The sequence below is a fragment of the Centroberyx gerrardi genome, chromosome 16 (genome assembly GCF_048128805.1).
Source record: "Centroberyx gerrardi isolate f3 chromosome 16, fCenGer3.hap1.cur.20231027, whole genome shotgun sequence".
NCBI classification, from domain to species: Eukaryota; Metazoa; Chordata; class Actinopteri; order Beryciformes; family Berycidae; genus Centroberyx; species Centroberyx gerrardi.
The window spans coordinates 3,341,466-3,359,451 of NC_136012.1; the positions used below are offsets into that span (position 1 = coordinate 3,341,466).

Here is a 17,986-nt window from a genome sequence, read left to right on the forward strand (position 1 = left end):
GAAAATTTCAAACCATGGCCATAACTGCTATATGACTTTTCTGATTTTGATGAAACTTAAAGGGATGGTGGTGCCTTCATCATTCATGGGACCTATGTTGTACAAGTTCATGCCAAATTACAACAAGGAATACATATTTGAGTCAATTAATGCTGATGCTGAGCCATTCATCACTGTTGATTTTCTCACTGAACTCAGTGGAAACGTGATTTGTTAAACAATGGCTCATTATTGAAAATGTAGAAACCAAAGCCATAAACCACAAGAACTGTGACTTTATGTGAATTAAATAATCACGACACCTGTACATTTCACATGCTATATGATAGCGTCTTTATTTTACATAGAATTCAGTGTCAGAGATCAGGAAACAGTGAAAATAGAAACAGGTGGAGAAACCTCCGAGAAGGACCGACGACCTCCTGCAAGAAATGAGAAAGTATCATATTTTATTTGTTTTTCCATTCATAGATTTGATGTCATCTCACATTGAATGATCAAATATCCTGATAATATTACACACAATCTTTCGGATTGCAAAATCTCCAAATCTATTTTCAGTGTCATCTAGCTGTTATAGGACACTCACGTACCAGGGTTTATTCCAGGCCATTCCTCACTTTGTATTCATGTACATCTGCGCTGTGCTGCTTGAAGAGCTGCAGGTGGAAGACAGATGAGACAAGTCATGAAGATATACCCACTGCTTACATCAGAACAAGCACGTTCCTCATGCTCCAACTGCATCCCATCAGCATCAGAAACACTTTATTACCTGGTAGGCCTACAATGTACATACAGAAGGCTTTTGTGTAATTTTGTGTAATAAATAACTTGCACTTAATGGCCGTTTTGACTGGAAATTAAATAAACGAAAGGGTGGTCTTTGACTTTTGCACGGTACAGTACAAGTATTTGTCTTAGGGGTATCTGCAGGTTTCAGGACAGCCAAGTTAAAAGACTTTTTAAGACCTTTTAATGCTACCTGGAATCGAATTAAGATCAATTTAAAAGCTGGCCAGCAAGGCACAATACCGCTACCAGTAGCCCAATAAGCTACTATAATAGTGTATGTGTGTGCATGTGTGTTGAGGTGGGGTGACTGTGCTGGAAAATCTCCCTCATTTTTAAAAATCAATGAAAAAAAAAAAAAAACATTCTAGGAGAAACCCAAGGAAACCTAATAGGATACATGCTGTTCTCTGTTTTTTATGGCGAGAATTTCATGGAGTTCTGGTACATATCTCTCTAAATGTATATATTCAATATTCATATGCATTCAGTCTTACACCAGACAGCATCATTGCAGCCATGGAGGGAACAGTTCTGAATGTGCCCAGCAGAGCTTTAGTCCAATGATAGACCGCTATAGCATGAAACATGCAGGATTTTACGATATTTGATAGCGGATGATAGTATTTTTTTTTTAGATGTTATGTGATCAGAAAGCTGTGTGTGGGGTGATGTGTGTTTACCAGGCCCCAGAAGAAAGCAGACGTCCCAAAAGCCAGGCCCACTCGCACCCAGTTGGGGTTGGTAGTGTCTGGCTTGGAGGCTGTGAATGCAGACCTGGTTCCAACTGCAAAAATACAAAGATAGGTAATTATAGGAAAGTCAGTGATATTAGAATAACAGAAATAACAAACATGTGGACATGGTGCAGACATCTCTGTGTGGCTAATTACAGAGTAACAGTAATGATAGAGGGCTAGAAAGTTCTGTCAGTTAAGAGGCTTGGCTGTTTTTAGCCCCCATATATGCTGTTCTCTCTTGTATAGAGCATCATGCCAAACTCCATTCAAAAATATGTCAATTTAAGGTTGCCTTGCTTATCGGCAAAGGTACAAACCGGGTAGAACATGACTTAAGACCTTTTACAAATCGTTAGGGCCTTCTGATAACTTCAGCGTATGATCCGCACTTCATTTCAATACAATTCTTTCTTTTAGAATGGGTTCACACTGCTCCAGCCCTCCATCATGTTATTTTGGCAGAACAGGATTATGGGAATAACAGTCGAACCAATTATAAAAGTTGAACTTTTATTGAAGTAAGAGCTGCTTGATGTATTTGAAGCAGGCTGAATTGAAGAGTGGCTCTACCATATATTAAAGTTTGCCAGTTAGCAAAGCAATATTAACTCTGAGCAATTTTTGAACGGAGTTTGGCGTGACAATCATTCCATATTGGAGAGAATGCCACCTATCGGGGATTAGGCTAGCCATGTTATGAAGTGTTAGTGAAAATTGTAATATCATCATTGGTTGTTGAGATAAATTATCTAGATTAAAAATAGAACCGTGGACGGGCTAACAACTTGCTCGCAAGCTTACTGACAATTCCCATCAAATCGTAGCCCCAGTAACGTTACAAAGAGAGAGAGGGAAAAGCAACAGTAGTCTTGTTAGCTCTTGACTGCTATACTGTATATGGCAGAATGCTAAGCTAAGGTCAGGCTTCAAAACAAACACGCCTTTCGTGTTGCAAACAGCAAGGTAAAACCCAAGTGTTTCAAAAGCATAATCATGAATTAATTATTCATAAGTCATCGTCTTACCTTTGCTGACACGTACTGCCCGAGATAATAACCGGTTGAATGTCATTTTAGCTACAGGACAGGCTCCCTCATCCGATGTGCGATCGTCTCGGACTGCGGTTGATTACACTTCCTGGAAGACCAGAATAGAGGATTAAAGATAATAGATAAATCGATGCTGTGAGTTTGAATAACTGTGACCCAACGTTTACAGAAATAGGACAGATGTGAGATCAAATCAATTATGCTATCTCACTGTCAATTTAAACTCAACTCATTGAAGGGTTTTTACTGTTATTATGTCCATCCCGGACCTGTTACGTTCCGTTCTCTTCAATGGGGAGAAACTCATGCCAAAGTCCCTTTAAAAAAATCAGTCAATTTAAAGTTGCCTTTCTATATAAATATACACGCAATGTACTTAATGACTTAATACGATTCCGCAATCGCGAGTAGCCACTCTTCAATTCGGCATACATCCAATACGTCAAACAGCTCTTACTTCAATACAATTACAACTTTTAGAATGAGTTCAACTGGCATCCCACAATCTTCTTCCATCAAAATACAATGGATGGCGATAGCGAGCAGTGTCAACAAATTGTAAAAATTGACATTTTTGTGAAATAAAGTACTGCTTGGTGAATGATCTATATGCCGAAAATTACAAACCATTCTAATGATTCGTAAAAGGTCTAAAGTTGTGTTATACGTTGTGTGAACTTTTGCCGATAAACAAGGAAGCTGTAAATGTATAGACTTTTGAATAGAGTTCGGCGTAAAGCTCTCTCCATACGAGAACGGAACGTAGCCTTACTGCACTATCCATCCAATTGACTGGTTGTGATATTTTGTAACATGCCAACCTTAAATTTTATTTTGATGAAATATTTGGTCAAACATTGTTTCAAACCAAACCAAATGCCATTCTATTAATGATATAGCATTCCCCTACTTGTTTGGATGGACACGCAGACTCAGAGAGCAGCCTGACCCGGAGGAGAAGCTGGTCGGCCATTTTGCTCGGAAGGGGGCCTCGGCTTCAACACGTGAGAGAGAGAGGAGCCTGAAGAGACAGAAACAGTCCAGGATCTCTGACTCCAAGAGGATATTATTCATGTGTGAAGCTACAGAGGCATAGCAAGCTCACATAATGCCCACAATTACTCTACCGCCGAAGGAGAATGCTCTCTTCAAGAGAATATTGGTAGGCTAAATGCCTGAGATAACGTTAGCTTGCTAGCTAATGCTAGTTTGCCAAGTAGCCGTCAGTTCTAGCAGTCACATCAGGTAGCTAACTAGTTGTTAGCGAATAAAAAAGAATCAGCATATCAAACGCAATGTAGTTATTATGTCTCTCTTACTAGCTAGAGCAGTTGCAGTGTGGTATTTAAGCTAACGAGCAAAATAGGTCAGCAAGTAAACATGTGGTGTCCTGTGCTTTGGCCTTGCAACACATCCAAAGTATATCAATGAAAAAGCTGTTTGACACATGACAAGCATACACAACTTTTGTGGTTAGTTGCGTTAGCTAACGTTGGCAGCTTGTAAACTCAAACGGCTGCACTGAAATAAAGTTTAGCTACATTTTCTCTAGCATGTTAGCTAGTAAACGTTATCGTCATACTCTTTATTTAATCTGCAAAACTGCCAGGTAGCTGCTAGCCCTGGTACCTGCCGTTGTGTTGTATGGAGAAACCGTCAAGCCAAGTCCAATTTAAGAAACTTGTCAGTTTAGCCTAACCTTGCTTATCGGCAAAAGAACATGAATGGGATCACATGACATAAGACCTTTACGAAATCAGTAGGAGACACTTTAAATTTCGGCATACACCCAACACACCAAGTAACTCTTAATGTGCATAAAACTTCAACTTTTAGAATTGGTCTGCGTGTTTTGCCGACACTCTTCTTCCACCAAAATGCACCTCGATGGGCGGTAGCGGTCGTGTATACCAATTCTAGAAGTGGATATTTCATTTAAATAGAGTGTTGCTTGGTGGATCACTTGTATGCCGAATATACCAGTTGCTCCTAATAATTCAGAAAAGGTCTCAAGTAATCTTCTACGGGGAAGATGACTTTGCTGATAAGCAAGGCAATTTTAAACTACCGGGTTTTTGAATGAGGTATAGCACGCTATTCTCTCCAGAGCTAGCTAAACAGCTAGGTAGCCGTCAAGTTGAGCCGGTAGCATGGCGGCAGCTAATTACAGCGAAACACTTGGCAAGCGATGTAGCCAGGCTAAGTATTGAGCAAGTCGTTGTGTGTCGAGTGTCTGAGAAGCTGTAATGTTTAACTGGACCATTTCAACATTGATATTAGTTGTTGTGTAGTTGTGCAGAGTTTGAGTGGAGAGATCAGTGAGGTTCCCCGGCCGGGGCCTGGAGTCCGTGCTAGCCACGCCCACTTGGGTACAAACTGTCAGATTCCAGCAGCAAGCTTTTTGTGCCCAGAATTGAAAAGACTTCTAGAATGACTACTAAAATGCATACATACATAATTTCAAACTTCATTGGCAACATTAGCACGGGCTGTTACATTACATGAAACAGGTTCACATAGTATATCTTGTAGTCAACTTGTTCTATCCATTTGTTGGCATGCATGCAGCATCTGAAGTGTGATTTGATGGTGCTTTCTCCTCAAAATTGGCTACCTATCTCTTTCTCGAAATTCCTTTTCGCTGTGTTTTTGAATGGGACCCCTGGTTGCTGTGAGTATCTGCCCTTTCCTTGTGCCAGTGAGGGATTGGGAGTGTATTAGCATTGTACTGGGAGTTGGCAGGATTTCCTCAGGGGGTCCTGAGCTCTGCCGACTGTGACTGTACCGAGCCAGGCAGATCCATCTGGCAGCTTGTCTGATTACATCTTGTCAACAAATCTCTGTCGCCGAGGCTTTCTTCTCCCTCCAGCAGTGTTTTCTCTTCCATTTATCTCTGTATTCTTTTCTCACACTGACTGGCCCGTCAAGGTGATGTTTGGTGTGCTTTGCTGATTGGTGGTAGGAGAGACCTGTTATGCTGTTGTTTGAGATCAGTCACTAGAATGAAGTGTTTGCATTCAGCCCATTAACAATAATGTTCTTTTACGTGTACTTTGACCCCACCATGATCTGAGGATTAGTGCAGCAGTGAATGGCAGGCTGTTTGCCCTCAAGATGCCTGATGTAAACCTGCCTCTGTGTTGTTTTTCACCTTTTTTGTTGCAGAGATGTTACGAACACAAGCAATACAGAAATGGACTGAAGTTCTGCAAACAGATCCTCGCCAACCCAAAGTTTGCTGAGCATGGAGGTAAGAGCAGCTTGGAGCCACAAACTAGGACTGTTGTTGTCGGTCTTCTGGTCACTCAGCTAGTCGGTAATAGAATTGGTTGTCAGGCTACAGTGATGCTTAACTGTGAAGAACAACAGTTAACTGTCATCGTGTCCCTGCTCTCTCTGCTGGGTGAATTCCCAAGTTGTGCAAGATGTGTGAACTGGATAATGGCATGGTTGTATCTCTGGAAATAGGGGTTTGGTTAAAGAACAGGAGGACCTTTCCTCCATGACGGCTGGATGGACAGACTCGAATAGATGTGAATGGAAGCTGTGAAGTAGCCAGTCGGCAAAAACAATAGGTGTACAATGTTATGTCTTACTTTCTGTCTGCCAAATACTTTTCCTGCTGAATTTATCCCGAATTCTAACCATGTCTTCATTCTGACATTCTGACTATACTCCTCATACCCGTTTATCCCCTTTAATAAATTATTGTAAAATCCTCTGCACTGATGGCAGTTAGCTTATACCATTAATCGTGTGTATAGGGCATGTTGGAGTGCTAATCCATATTGAATGAATAAATCCCATTGAAAAATCATGGTGGAATCTGGAACATACTGGAAAAAGTAAAAAAATGGAAAGAGTCTTTAAAGACTTCTTTAATATTTGGCAGGTTGTTATCGTTCTTTAGTGTCAGCTAATGTTGGATATTTGATGCTTTCATCTAGATGAAAGCACAGAAATGAACTTGGAAATATTGACTAATGATGGAAGGGAGGTCAAGGTGGACAGATATTTTACAGATAACATTTCAAAAAGTTGAAAGCCAACTGTTTTTCAATGCGACCGAACATTATTGTTTATTTGACAAATGTGATTCCATCACTATCACATAATTGCTTTATCAGGTTTTCTGCTTCAAGCCAGCATAAAAACATTTTTGCAGTTTAGCAGAATTTTCCATTCAGCTTTTTGAATTCAATACATAATGATTTACATAAAAATAGTTGAATGGAAATCCAGCTAGTGTGTTATTTTAAATAAACATCAGTTACAGGCTTCCGGATCTGGTCTGTACATTCTGCGATTGTTCAGTCTGTGAAAAGAAGTAAATGACCATGCTTAACAGCTCTTTTCAATTTTGACCTCTCTTCTTCTCTCTGAATGTCCCTTTTTTGTTGTTTTCCTCCAGAGACCCTGGCGATGAAGGGTCTAACCCTGAACTGTCTGGGGAAGAAGGAGGAGGCCTATGAGCTGGTGAGACGAGGCCTACGCAACGACCTCAAGAGCCACGTCTGTATCCTTCCACCTCTGGCCGTCACTCCCTCCAAGCTCCTAGCTTCCGTCTTAACGCTCATCAGTTTGATTTTCAAATTCAGCGGGTTTCCATCATGTGCCTTGGAGTGCCAAGAGTCCCGGCTAACACCTTTCGATGCTCCCATAATGCATTGCGCGAGTATGAATTGTTGCAACCTATCAGTTAGGTGGTACGGTTCCCCCAATATTTCCTCTCTCTCTCTCTACTGTTATCGTTTTTGTTTTGAATTAGAATATTAAACTGATAGCATTACGTGGGCTGTTGTCTGGATCAGAGGTAGTTCTGCCTCGCTCTAACTCTTTGACAGGCTTCAGGTTCTTGTGCTTTCCGGAGCTTGGTATGTTTTCCCTTGAGGGGCGTGTTTGCCTCCTTAACCCCCTCATCCTCCCAGGCTGGCACGTGTACGGCCTGCTGCAGCGCTCGGACAAGAAGTACGACGAGGCCATCAAGTGTTACCGCAACGCGCTCAAGTGGGACAAGGACAACCTGCAGATCCTCCGAGACCTCTCCCTGCTGCAGATCCAGATGAGGGACCTGGAGGGGTACAGGGTGAGGACAGAGGGATTGAGAGGCAGAGGGAGGGAGTTGAGAGTGAAGAGATGATCGCTGACTTTGTATGCAATATTACTTACTGTTGTGTGTGTGCTGTAATCCTTCTCTCCCTCTCTCCAGGAGACTCGGTACCAGCTGCTGCAGCTCCGTCCGGCCCAGCGGGCCTCGTGGATCGGCTACGCCGTGGCCTACCACCTGCTGGAGGACTTCGAGATGGCCGCCAAGATCGTTGAGGAGTTCCGCAAAACGCAACAGGTAGGACAAAGCTGAGACCACACTGAAGTCAACTTCATTTAAATAGAGCCTTAAAGCTGCACTAGGCAAGATTTTTATCAATAACGATGCGTAAAGAATATGTAGAACCCATAGAAATACTGGGAAAATCCAGCCGTCTTATCAGCCTAAATCACTGTGGAGCTGAAACGAAGAAGAGCGTCCCATCTGCCACCATAGATTCTTCCCATGTGCCCAAATTAAATACTGGTATCAGTATGTCCACTGGTTGGAAATCTTCTCTACAAACTTAAGACTCTGGACTCACCAGCGATGGCTGAACCTCTTCACCAACTCCAGCCCAGCACACACTAAGAAGAAGACATTTAGTTTACTGACGGCACCGCACAGGATTTATGGGTCCTCAAAATCCAAACAGTTACCTCTTGCTGCCGTTTGGGGCAGCCAATGTGTGAAAATGCCTAGTGCAGCTTTAACAACAAAACACTTTGCTAGTCACATCACAACTGACTGACTGATTGAACTATGAAATAATACATTTGCATTGCATATTGGCAGACAAACTGTTTGTTGCACTAAAGTTTATTTGAGCTTCTTTCCCACTGCTGGAAAGTGGCAGCAGGCCTTACAGAAGAGGATGGTGCTGTTTACTCCTCTCTGTCCCCAATCAGTCCATCTTCCACCCTCTACTGTTGAGTTGTTTACCGTATGGGTTGTTTTATGTTTTGTTGACACAGTGGTTTGTGTTAGGCGGTGTTTTATTCTACTGCTGGATGCGTAGTGCCACATTTTCTACTGCATACTCAGTTGTTTTCTGATCAAAAACAGCTCCATTTTCCTCACCCGGAACACGCTGGAAAGAACTGCCCGGTCATAAGCTCCCATGAATCACCTACTGTACAGTGGCCCACAGAGGACAGTGTTCGCATTCATGTGTGAATACTTGGCAACAGGGTGAAATGCAAAAAAAGTGTACTCCTTATTGTGGGCATTTTTTACCCTCTCCTTTTTAATTTCACAGGCATTTTATGAATTTTCAAGGCGGTTTTTTTCTAACCCTACTCCAGGTAGCTCCACTTATCAATTTTTCTTCATCCCTCCCTTCTGTGTGTGTGTGTGTGTGTGTCCAGACGTCTCCAGACAAGGTGGACTATGAGTACAGTGAACTGCTGCTGTATCAGAACCAGGTTCTGAGGGAAGCCGGCCTGCACAAGGAGGCGCTAGATCACCTCAACAACTATGAGAAACAGATCTGTGATAAACTGGCTGTGGAGGAGACGCGAGGTGGGTCGCTGCTGCCATTCAGATACCAACACTGTTTAGTATGTTGTATTTTTACCTAAAAAACATAATCACATAAAAGTTGATGAGAGTTGAACGCAGACCAGCTCTCTGCCTAAGCCATAGGAAGGGACTGGAGCCGCTAACGTCTGTCTGTCTATCTGTAGGAGAGCTGCTGCTGAAGCTGGAGAGGCCCGAGGAGGCTTTAGAGGTCTACAGGAGACTCCAGGAGAGGAACCCCGAGAACTGGGCCTACTACCAGGGCCTGGAGAACGCCCTCAAGCCAGGTAAACGCAAGGGTTAGAGCCATATATGGAGCCCACATACATCATAGATCACATTGGATATATCACTCGCATATCTTGGATGCGCGTGCATCCAGATCACAGCCAGGATTCAGTCTTTCAACAAAATCACCTTGTTTTCTAATTTGTGTGTTGTGTGTGTGTGTGTGTGTGTCTTTCTCCAGGTAGCATAGCGGAGCGTCAGAAGATTTATGAGGAGGCCTGGGTGAAGTTTCCTAAAGGCCTGGTTCCCCGCAGGCTGCCTCTCAACTTCCTCATAGGTAAACACACTACAGCCTTCAGCTAAGGAATCTCCACCTGAGGAAACTTTCACTGCGGCAGCAGTGAGCTTATGGAAAGACAATGTATTTAAAAATCTGACTTAATGCACCTTTAATGTGTGTTGTGCTGGCCAGGGGAGAAGTTCCGCGAATGTCTGGACAGCTACCTGAGGATGAACTTCAGTAAAGGCTGTCCGCCCGTCTTCACCACCCTCAAATCCCTCTACACCAACAAAGAAAAGGTAAGGATGGTGGTACGTAGGTGGATGGATGGGCGTGTACATGTGGAAATTATAGTTCTTGTCACTCCTGGACTGAAATAAAACACTTTTTTAACCTGTTTTCTCCCCACACAGGTTTCAATCATTGAAGAATTAGTAGTTGGCTATGAAACCTCTTTAAAAAGCTGTCGAATGTTTAGTCAAAACGGTGAGTGCTGCTTATACTTAAAATGAACGTTTATAATTTGACTCCTAATTTTCACTCCAAACCATCTGAACCATGGATAAAGCCACAAGTTCCTGGGGCTCAGCTATGCGCTCTCTTCTGGGTTTGGTGTATATAACGTGTATTATGTTAAATCTGTAGATGATGGGAAGGAGGAGCCGCCCACTACCTTGTTATGGGTTCAGTACTTCCTGGCGCAGCACTTTGACCACGTAGGCCAGCAGAGCCGCGCCCTGGAATACATAAACGACGCCATCGACAGCACGCCCACGCTCATCGAGCTCTTCCTCATCAAGGCCAAGATCTACAAGGTTCGTAGTGTAGTGTATACTCACACACATTCATAGAATCTAGGGATGGGACGATATGCTTATCTCATGATATGATACGCGATATGGGGTTCACGATTCAGTACAACCACGATACGATATTAAATGAAAGTTAAATGACAGCAAAGTCTGACTGTGCAGAATTATATTTATTTTTGAGCCACAAATCTTTCCAGCGATGGCATTGGCTTGTTAGAATGTAAACAACAATTTAAAAATGTCAAAGTGACAATAATATAATTTGGATGGAGAACTTGTGAAATTGTGATGGTCAAGCCGTCTCATTTGTGATTACTACAGCAGAATAAAATGGAGCTAATATCGCGATTCATTTTTCTGCCCCACGATACGTATTTGTATTGTCATATATCGCGATATATTGAATTTCAATTTATTGTCCCATCTGTAATAGAATCGTTTTGCATCAAAGACAGGATCTGAAAGCACAAACACATGTGCACACACACACTGACAGACTACACACATTTACGCATTTTTGAGGGTTTTGTTTTGAAAATGTTGGGAGTTATCATTTTTTAAGTAATCAGTGGCCGTCAGGTAGATTTAACTGAATACTTGAAGGCCTGTTATGTGAAGGCTACACACACATTCAGGCTATGTTCTCCTAGGCAAGATGGAGGAGGGAGCACAACACTTTTCTTAAACCTAAAAAAACAAGCTTAAAAATGCTCTTTTGTAATTTTGAATTTTGTTGCACTTAAAGATGACTGACAAACTTGATCTATTGTATAAATGAGCGAGCAAGTTTTAAATTAATACGCAGTATATGACAGGTAGGGTGACATATTTTCATGAAAAATGTATCAGCCCTTGAAAGGTGAGACAAAAACCGACAAAACACATTCTCTTTCCCTCCCTCCTCCTCTCTTCCTGGGCTGTGCAGCATGCAGGCAACATCAAGGAAGCGGCCCGGTGGATGGACGAGGCCCAGGCCCTGGACACCGCCGACCGCTTCATCAACTCCAAGTGTGCCAAGTACATGCTGAAGGCCGGCCTCGTCAAAGAAGCAGAGGAGATGTGCTCCAAGTTCACACGGGTGAGAGAGAGTGTGTGTGTATGTGAATTTTTGTTTTCAATGCGGGATATTCTACTGAATTTGCCTTGTAATCATGCATCAGACAGATCTGTCTCCACCAAGGTTTTATTAGGATAAAAACTTGTCATTCCATACAAATTCAGAAAACAGAATTTAAATTCAGTCGTCTGCTGGAACAAATCTCATCACTTTCAATCTAAGTCATTTACACAAACACAAGATCTCAAGTCAAGATTTTAGAAACCTTTTCAAGTCGTCAAAGTACAAGTCAAAGTCAAGTCCCAAGTCACCAGAACCCAAGTCAAGTCTCAAGTAATTAAAATTGTGACTCAAGTCCAAGTCATGTGACTCAAGTCCCCACCTCTGATCTCCACCCTTGATTTTAATGCTGTGCCAGTGCAGCAGACCTTTGCTCTTGTTGTATGTCATTCAACCTGACAGACCCTTCTATTGTGAAAACAAAAGTAAAACGTGTGTGTGTGTGTTGGGTTTCAGGAGGGCACGTCGGCGGTAGAGAACCTAAACGAGATGCAGTGCATGTGGTTCCAGACAGAGTGTGCCTTGGCCTACAAGGCCATGAATAAGTTTGGCGAGGCCCTGAAGAAGTGCCACGAGATCGAGAGGGTGAGTTCTTCAAACATTCGCTGTTAGATAGAAATTAGTCATGTGCACAAGTCCATTTTTTCATTTCCTCCCCTCCTCCCATCAGCATTTTGTGGAGATCACCGACGACCAGTTCGACTTCCACACCTACTGCATGAGGAAGATGACGCTGCGCTCCTACGTGGACCTGCTGAAGCTGGAGGACGTCCTGCGGCAGCATCCGTTCTACTACAAAGCCGCTCGATCCGCCATCCAGATCTACCTGGCCCTGCATGACAAGCCTCTGGCCGACGACAGCAAGGAGAGCCAAGCAGACACTGGTTAGTTAGTGAGAGTGTGTGTGTGTCTGTGACGCTGCCAATGGATATTTCAACGTCTGGTACAAACTTTGGTCCAAAATATCTTACTCATGACTGTTTTTTACTCATGTTTGCTTATGTTAACTAAGATATCATCATAGAAAGATTTCATGCATTTTACAACTGGCCTGTTCCTGATGCAGAACCTACAAAATTTGTCTGTGTAATGGATGTAATTTAAAATACAGCAAAGTAGAACACGTCAGAACATACTTAAGTAAAATTAAAACTGCTGACTGCAAAAAATATACTCAAAAAACTACAAATACGTCAAAAACCTCCTCAAGTACAGTAATGACAGTAAATGTAATTCATTACTTGCACCCTTGTGTGCTTTCATTTTGATAATACTGCTTTGACATTCCCAGAGAATTGATTGTTTGCTCTCTACAGAGAACCTGACAGACAAGGAGCTGAAGAAGCTGCGCAACAAACAGCGAAGAGCCCAGAAGAAGGCCCAGCTAGAAGAGGAGAAGAAGAACGCCGAGAAGGAGAAGCAGCTGAAGAACCAGAAGAAGAAGAAGGAGGACGACGACGAGGAGATAGGCGGGCCGAAGGAGGAGCTCATACCGGACAAACTGGCCAAGGTGGGAAACACCGCATGAGCTCTAATTGCCGATATTTGATTGGTTGAAGAATAGCAGATTATTCAGTCGATGGTGTTCGATTTCCCGTCAGGTGGATAATCCTCTGGAGGAGGCGGTGAAGTTCCTGACCCCTCTGAAGAACCTGGTGAGGAGCAAAATCGAGACTCACCTCCTGGCCTTCGAGATCTACTTCAGGAAAGGTCAGGCAGATTCCACCAGTCTGCTTTCTCCTAAAAGTCATGGTTTAGGGAGGTGTATTCCACACAGGGAAAGTCAGGGAGTTTGATGAATTCTCTGGGGAAGTCTGGGAATATCAGGGAATTTGACAAATGGGTGACTTCGGAATATACAAGAATGTGGTTTCCAACTTGTTTGAAGAAGATTTTTAGGTCATGGAAGCGCTCCGACTTAGTTATTAGGAAAGTCATGGAAAAGTCATCGAATTTGAGGGTCACAGTTGGAACCTTATAAGAGACCATGTGACAATATTTACATGAATCTTTCTGCATCTTGTCACCAGTTTGGTTATGGTTTCAAGTAAATGAGTAGTGCTTTGGATCTTCTCTTAGCACAGCAGGCCTCTGGCTCATATGGTTATTTTCTCACATACCAGTTTGTGTATTATATAGCAGTACTGTTATTTGATATTGGGCCGATGCCAGGCTGAAATAGTTTTTCCAATACTGAAATCAATCAACTTAACAAAACCCATGGTAATAGTCAGAAATCAAAGCAACGTAACTTTCTACGCTTTTCACACTTGTAGAGAAACTAATGGTTCAAGTTTAAATTGTTCATTGTTCAGTGTGGGTCGATGCTTAAAGTTTCATGCTGAGATATTGGCCAGTAGGTTTCAATGGAGAGTTTTAGTGTTCTGTTATGGTCCAAGTGCTGTTTCAGAAGCTTTTCCACCCTGACAAGAATGAAAATCTGTGGGAAACTCTGAATACTTGTTATTTTTTGCAAATCTTTGCTGTGAAAATGGTTAAAGATATTGAATGCCAGTACAAAATGTCAGTTATCGGCAGCCTCAATCCAAAAATGTCGGTATCAACCAAAAAGCCTATATCAGTTGAACCTGAAGCTGTAGTGTGACATACTACAATTACCACTTAGGCTAACTTGATATTTGTTGTGCTCTCCTTGCTCCAGAGAAGTACCTGCTGATGCTGCAGTCGGTAAAGCGAGCTGTAGCCATCGACCCTTCAGACCCGTGGCTCCACCAGTGTCTAGTGCGCTTCTTCAAAGGAGGTGAGTGTAACCTGCATCCCATTTAATATGTCTGTCCCTCATGATGAAGTCACCACCCAGCTCAGACTCCCCCAAGTTTAGTTCAAAACAATTACGTTCCAACATTTTCAAAACCATTAACTTGTGTAAAAGAATGTTAACAAGTTTCTAGGTGCTTTTCTTGTGCTTGTGTCAGGATGTTTTGAAAAGGTTTGAAATAAGTCTGTTTATTTTGTGTGTGTGTGCAGTGAGCGAGAGCGTGGACCTGCCGGACGCGGTGAGGACGGTGTTGAAGCAGGAGATCTCCAGGCTGTTTGGGGAGAGCAACCCTCAGAGCTTCAATAAGAACTACCTGAGCCAACACTCCAGCTCCATCCCACACCGACTGGCCGGTACGAAGACCACAAACACACAATACACAACCAACGAGTACAGAGTACTTTGTTAAGTAGATCCACGATATGGGTCCCGATCCAAGTATTACTCTGTTTACAGTCATTCATGCCACCTAGTGTTGGCCTATAATAAAACAATTGCAGAAACAAGTGCATCTACCGTGCTTGTTCATTCATTTGATCAAATGACAGATAAAAACAGTTTATTCAGAATAGGTTAACAGATAAAACCAGACGCCTTTTCCTCCCACCTCCCCAATACAACAGACGCCACTGGTGCATCTCTACTACTGCCATCATATACGTTGTGTGGGACGACTACCGTTGTACTAAAGGCCCTGACACACCAGGCCGACGGTCGGCCGTCGGGCAATGTCGGGCCGTCGGTAAGCGTCTGTGTCCAGTGTTTTTGCGGTGTGTCCCGCACCGTAGGCACTAGTCGGACCCTGTCGGCGTCTTTTTGGCCGATTGAGCCCGTCGGTGAGAGAGATCACTCTGATTGGTAGTTCGTGTTTTGCCTCTGGATGATTGGACTGATAAATTCCTTCAACATGTGGAACTGAACAGGAAAGAGCCGAGCGAAATTTTTCAAATCGGAGGTTTCATTTATCTCCAGCTCTCGACACAGGTTCGGGACAGCCCCTTGAGCCTGTCGCTGGAGTAACGTTATTCATGATTTCACCCATTTAGTGCGGTTTCTCCTTATTTTTCGCCTCCGCCTCTTCCTTTCTTCTTCCACAACCAAAAGACCAAGGGCTGACAACGCCAGTGCCATTTGCAACTTCTTATCAGACATATGGTATGGAGAGTTATTTCCCCTCACGCAGGCAGACTACACCCGACGGCCAACTAGCACGTACGTTCTGTACGTGCTAGTTGGCCGTCGGGTGTAGTCTTTGCGGTGTGTTCAAGTGCAACTTTTTGGACCAGACGCAGGCGACGTGAGGCGACGCAACAGTCGGCCTTCGTCGCCGCTGGTTCTTTGAAGTCGGTTTGGTGTGTCAGGGCCTTTAGGATCATGCGATGAAGCTTGTAATCAGTTGCAGTGTTTCTCTCCTATATTCCCAGCTGCTAAGATGATGGTCTACCTGGAGCCTTCTTCTGACAAGATGGCCTGTGAGCTAGCTACCGCTCTGGACGAGTCGCTCACTGGAAGCAGCATCCAGGTACGCAATAACTCGCCAATAATTTACCCAGAGGTTACTCATCTCCTGTCTAACGGTTAAGACCACAAACCACTCGGTCCCCCCGCTGGCCAAGGATCAAACCCCATGCAAGTTCAACAGGTTCAACACTAGAATGTGTCAAGTAGAAATGTACGAAAAAATAGGTATGGATTGCAGCATTATGGGGGTGGTGCAAAATAACAGCAGTAAAACCTACGGAGACAAAGACGAAAATTCTGCAGAATGTGTACGCTGTGAAAATAGACCAAAAATATTAAATATATGAAATGAGTTGAAAAGTTGAAAGTCAAGTAATGTAATGTCAAGTAAAATGCAGCCAAAATATCTTTAAATTAGATATACAGTATACACACACACACCGCTGAAAGTCTAGTAAAATCAGTCAAGTTTGATGATGAGCATTTCAAGATGAGAACATTTCACCAGGAAAGCTACCAGTTACTTTACATTGAAGGAGTGGAACTACAGCAAAGTGACCCTCAAGAGAAATAGTTTTAACTGAAGCTACATCAAAATGTTTTTGGTGGGAAATCTGCTGTATTGCTTCTCAGCACAAAACAGGAAGAGGGCGCTGTTCTTCTAGAGAAGCTAAAGCTTTCAGAGTTTCTGGCAGCAGGTGGTAGAAGGAGAGAAAGGCTGATGGAAGAATCACGTCTAACATGTTGATCCTTTCAGGGAGGGGGAGGGGGGGCAGGAAGCAACGGGGTTTATGGGAAATGTAGTCTTAATTTGGAGACGCAAGTTAATTTGACGATGATGTATTGATGTTTAAAAATGCTACACATGGCACCTTTAACCTGAACAACACTTAAACCAGAGCATGTAAACGTACATTATATGTCCAATAGAAATCTAATAGTGTGTGTGTTGTGTAGATCTGCACTGATGTCCTGGAGGCCCTGCGCGACGGCCAGCTGGGCGAGGGCCAGCAGAAGGCGGCCGAGGCTTACCGGGCCGCCTGCCACAAGGTCTACCCCTACACCCTGGCCTTCATGCCCCCCGGCTACCAAGACAACAGCACCAACATCAGTGCCAACGGCGACCTGTCGGCAGGCGAGCACGACGACATGGCCAACGACATGTGAGCGGAGTCAGGAGGAGGAGGAGGAGGAGACGGGAGGGAGGAGGAGGAGGGAGGCGCGAACACGCCGCCAGACGCCTTAGTCCGCCAACAACACCTATTTTCCTGCCCCCCCTCTACCCCCTAAATCTCCCCCCCACCCCCAAAACCCCTCGGCTATGGCTGTTGTGAATCGCCCCCCCCCCCCCCCTGCATTGCACTGATCTGGATGGACTGAGCACCACAGGAGAGAAAGGAAAAACGAAAGTGAGAGAGAAAGGGAGCTGGCACAGGAAAGAAAACGACGCCCATTTTACTTTAAAAAAAAAACAACAAAAATTAAAAACAAAGACCCTGTCCGCAGCTATTCTGTAACTGAGAGAACAGAAATAAATATGGTATGGGGAGGAAAAAAGGAGGATTGTGGGGAAGAGTGGACAACGGCGGGCTGAGACGGCTTCCGTAAAACACAGTCTAGGTTTTCTATAACTCCTGTGTTTTCACGCCATGTCCTTCTTGTAGGTGCATCTGCTTCTCACGTTTTTAAAAAAAAAAGGTAATTTATATATTACAAACTGACAAATGAATTAATAAAACGACGTTTGCAAAACCAAACCGTACCATTGTAATAGTGGTGGTGATGTTGGGAGAGTTGGTGTGGTTCAGAGTGTGAGCTGGTGTGTGCCAAAACGCAAGAGGCAGAACATTTTTTTTTTTTTAAAGGGGAGAAGCGCCGGTTTTCCAGTGAGTTCCCGCAGTTCTTTGCTCGGCCGCAAGGGCACGCCGGTCCAAACGTGAACTGGAGGAAGGAAGAGGAAGACGATGGGGGACAAAGCAGGACCTGGACCTGACTAAAATGACCTGCAGACGCCAGAGTGCTGCTTTGTGCGATGGACAAATGTCCCAAGACTTCAGCTTTGTTCCTTTTCTTCACTTCACTGCACCTCTTCAGTGTTATCCTGGTGGGAAACTCTTGTGAGAT

General features: G+C 43.6%; 2 protein-coding genes across 2 annotated transcripts; one reads left to right on the forward strand and one right to left on the reverse strand.

Moving 5' to 3' along the window:
* Positions 1 to 305: 305 nt before the first annotated feature.
* ndufc1 (NADH:ubiquinone oxidoreductase subunit C1) lies at positions 306 to 2,669 on the reverse strand. The gene is made up of 4 exons (XM_071913598.2): positions 2,558 to 2,669; positions 1,476 to 1,579; positions 594 to 659; positions 306 to 422 (listed from the first exon to the last, which is right to left on the reverse strand). The coding sequence occupies exons 1-3, from the start codon at positions 2,601 to 2,603 to the stop codon at positions 600 to 602; spliced, it is 210 nt and encodes a 69-aa protein (XP_071769699.1). The 5' UTR covers positions 2,604 to 2,669; the 3' UTR covers positions 306 to 422; positions 594 to 599.
* Positions 2,670 to 3,555: 886 nt separating this feature from the next.
* Positions 3,556 to 17,151, forward strand: naa15a (N-alpha-acetyltransferase 15, NatA auxiliary subunit a). Its single transcript, XM_071913597.2, has 20 exons — positions 3,556 to 3,743; positions 5,747 to 5,831; positions 6,993 to 7,097; positions 7,510 to 7,667; positions 7,791 to 7,925; positions 9,035 to 9,188; positions 9,353 to 9,472; positions 9,655 to 9,750; positions 9,886 to 9,992; positions 10,107 to 10,179; positions 10,339 to 10,508; positions 11,431 to 11,583; positions 12,079 to 12,207; positions 12,293 to 12,506; positions 12,939 to 13,132; positions 13,224 to 13,332; positions 14,285 to 14,383; positions 14,611 to 14,754; positions 15,826 to 15,923; positions 16,820 to 17,151. The coding sequence occupies exons 1-20, from the start codon at positions 3,690 to 3,692 to the stop codon at positions 17,027 to 17,029; spliced, it is 2,607 nt and encodes an 868-aa protein (XP_071769698.1). The 5' UTR covers positions 3,556 to 3,689; the 3' UTR covers positions 17,030 to 17,151.
* The last annotated feature ends 835 nt before the right edge of the window (positions 17,152 to 17,986 follow it).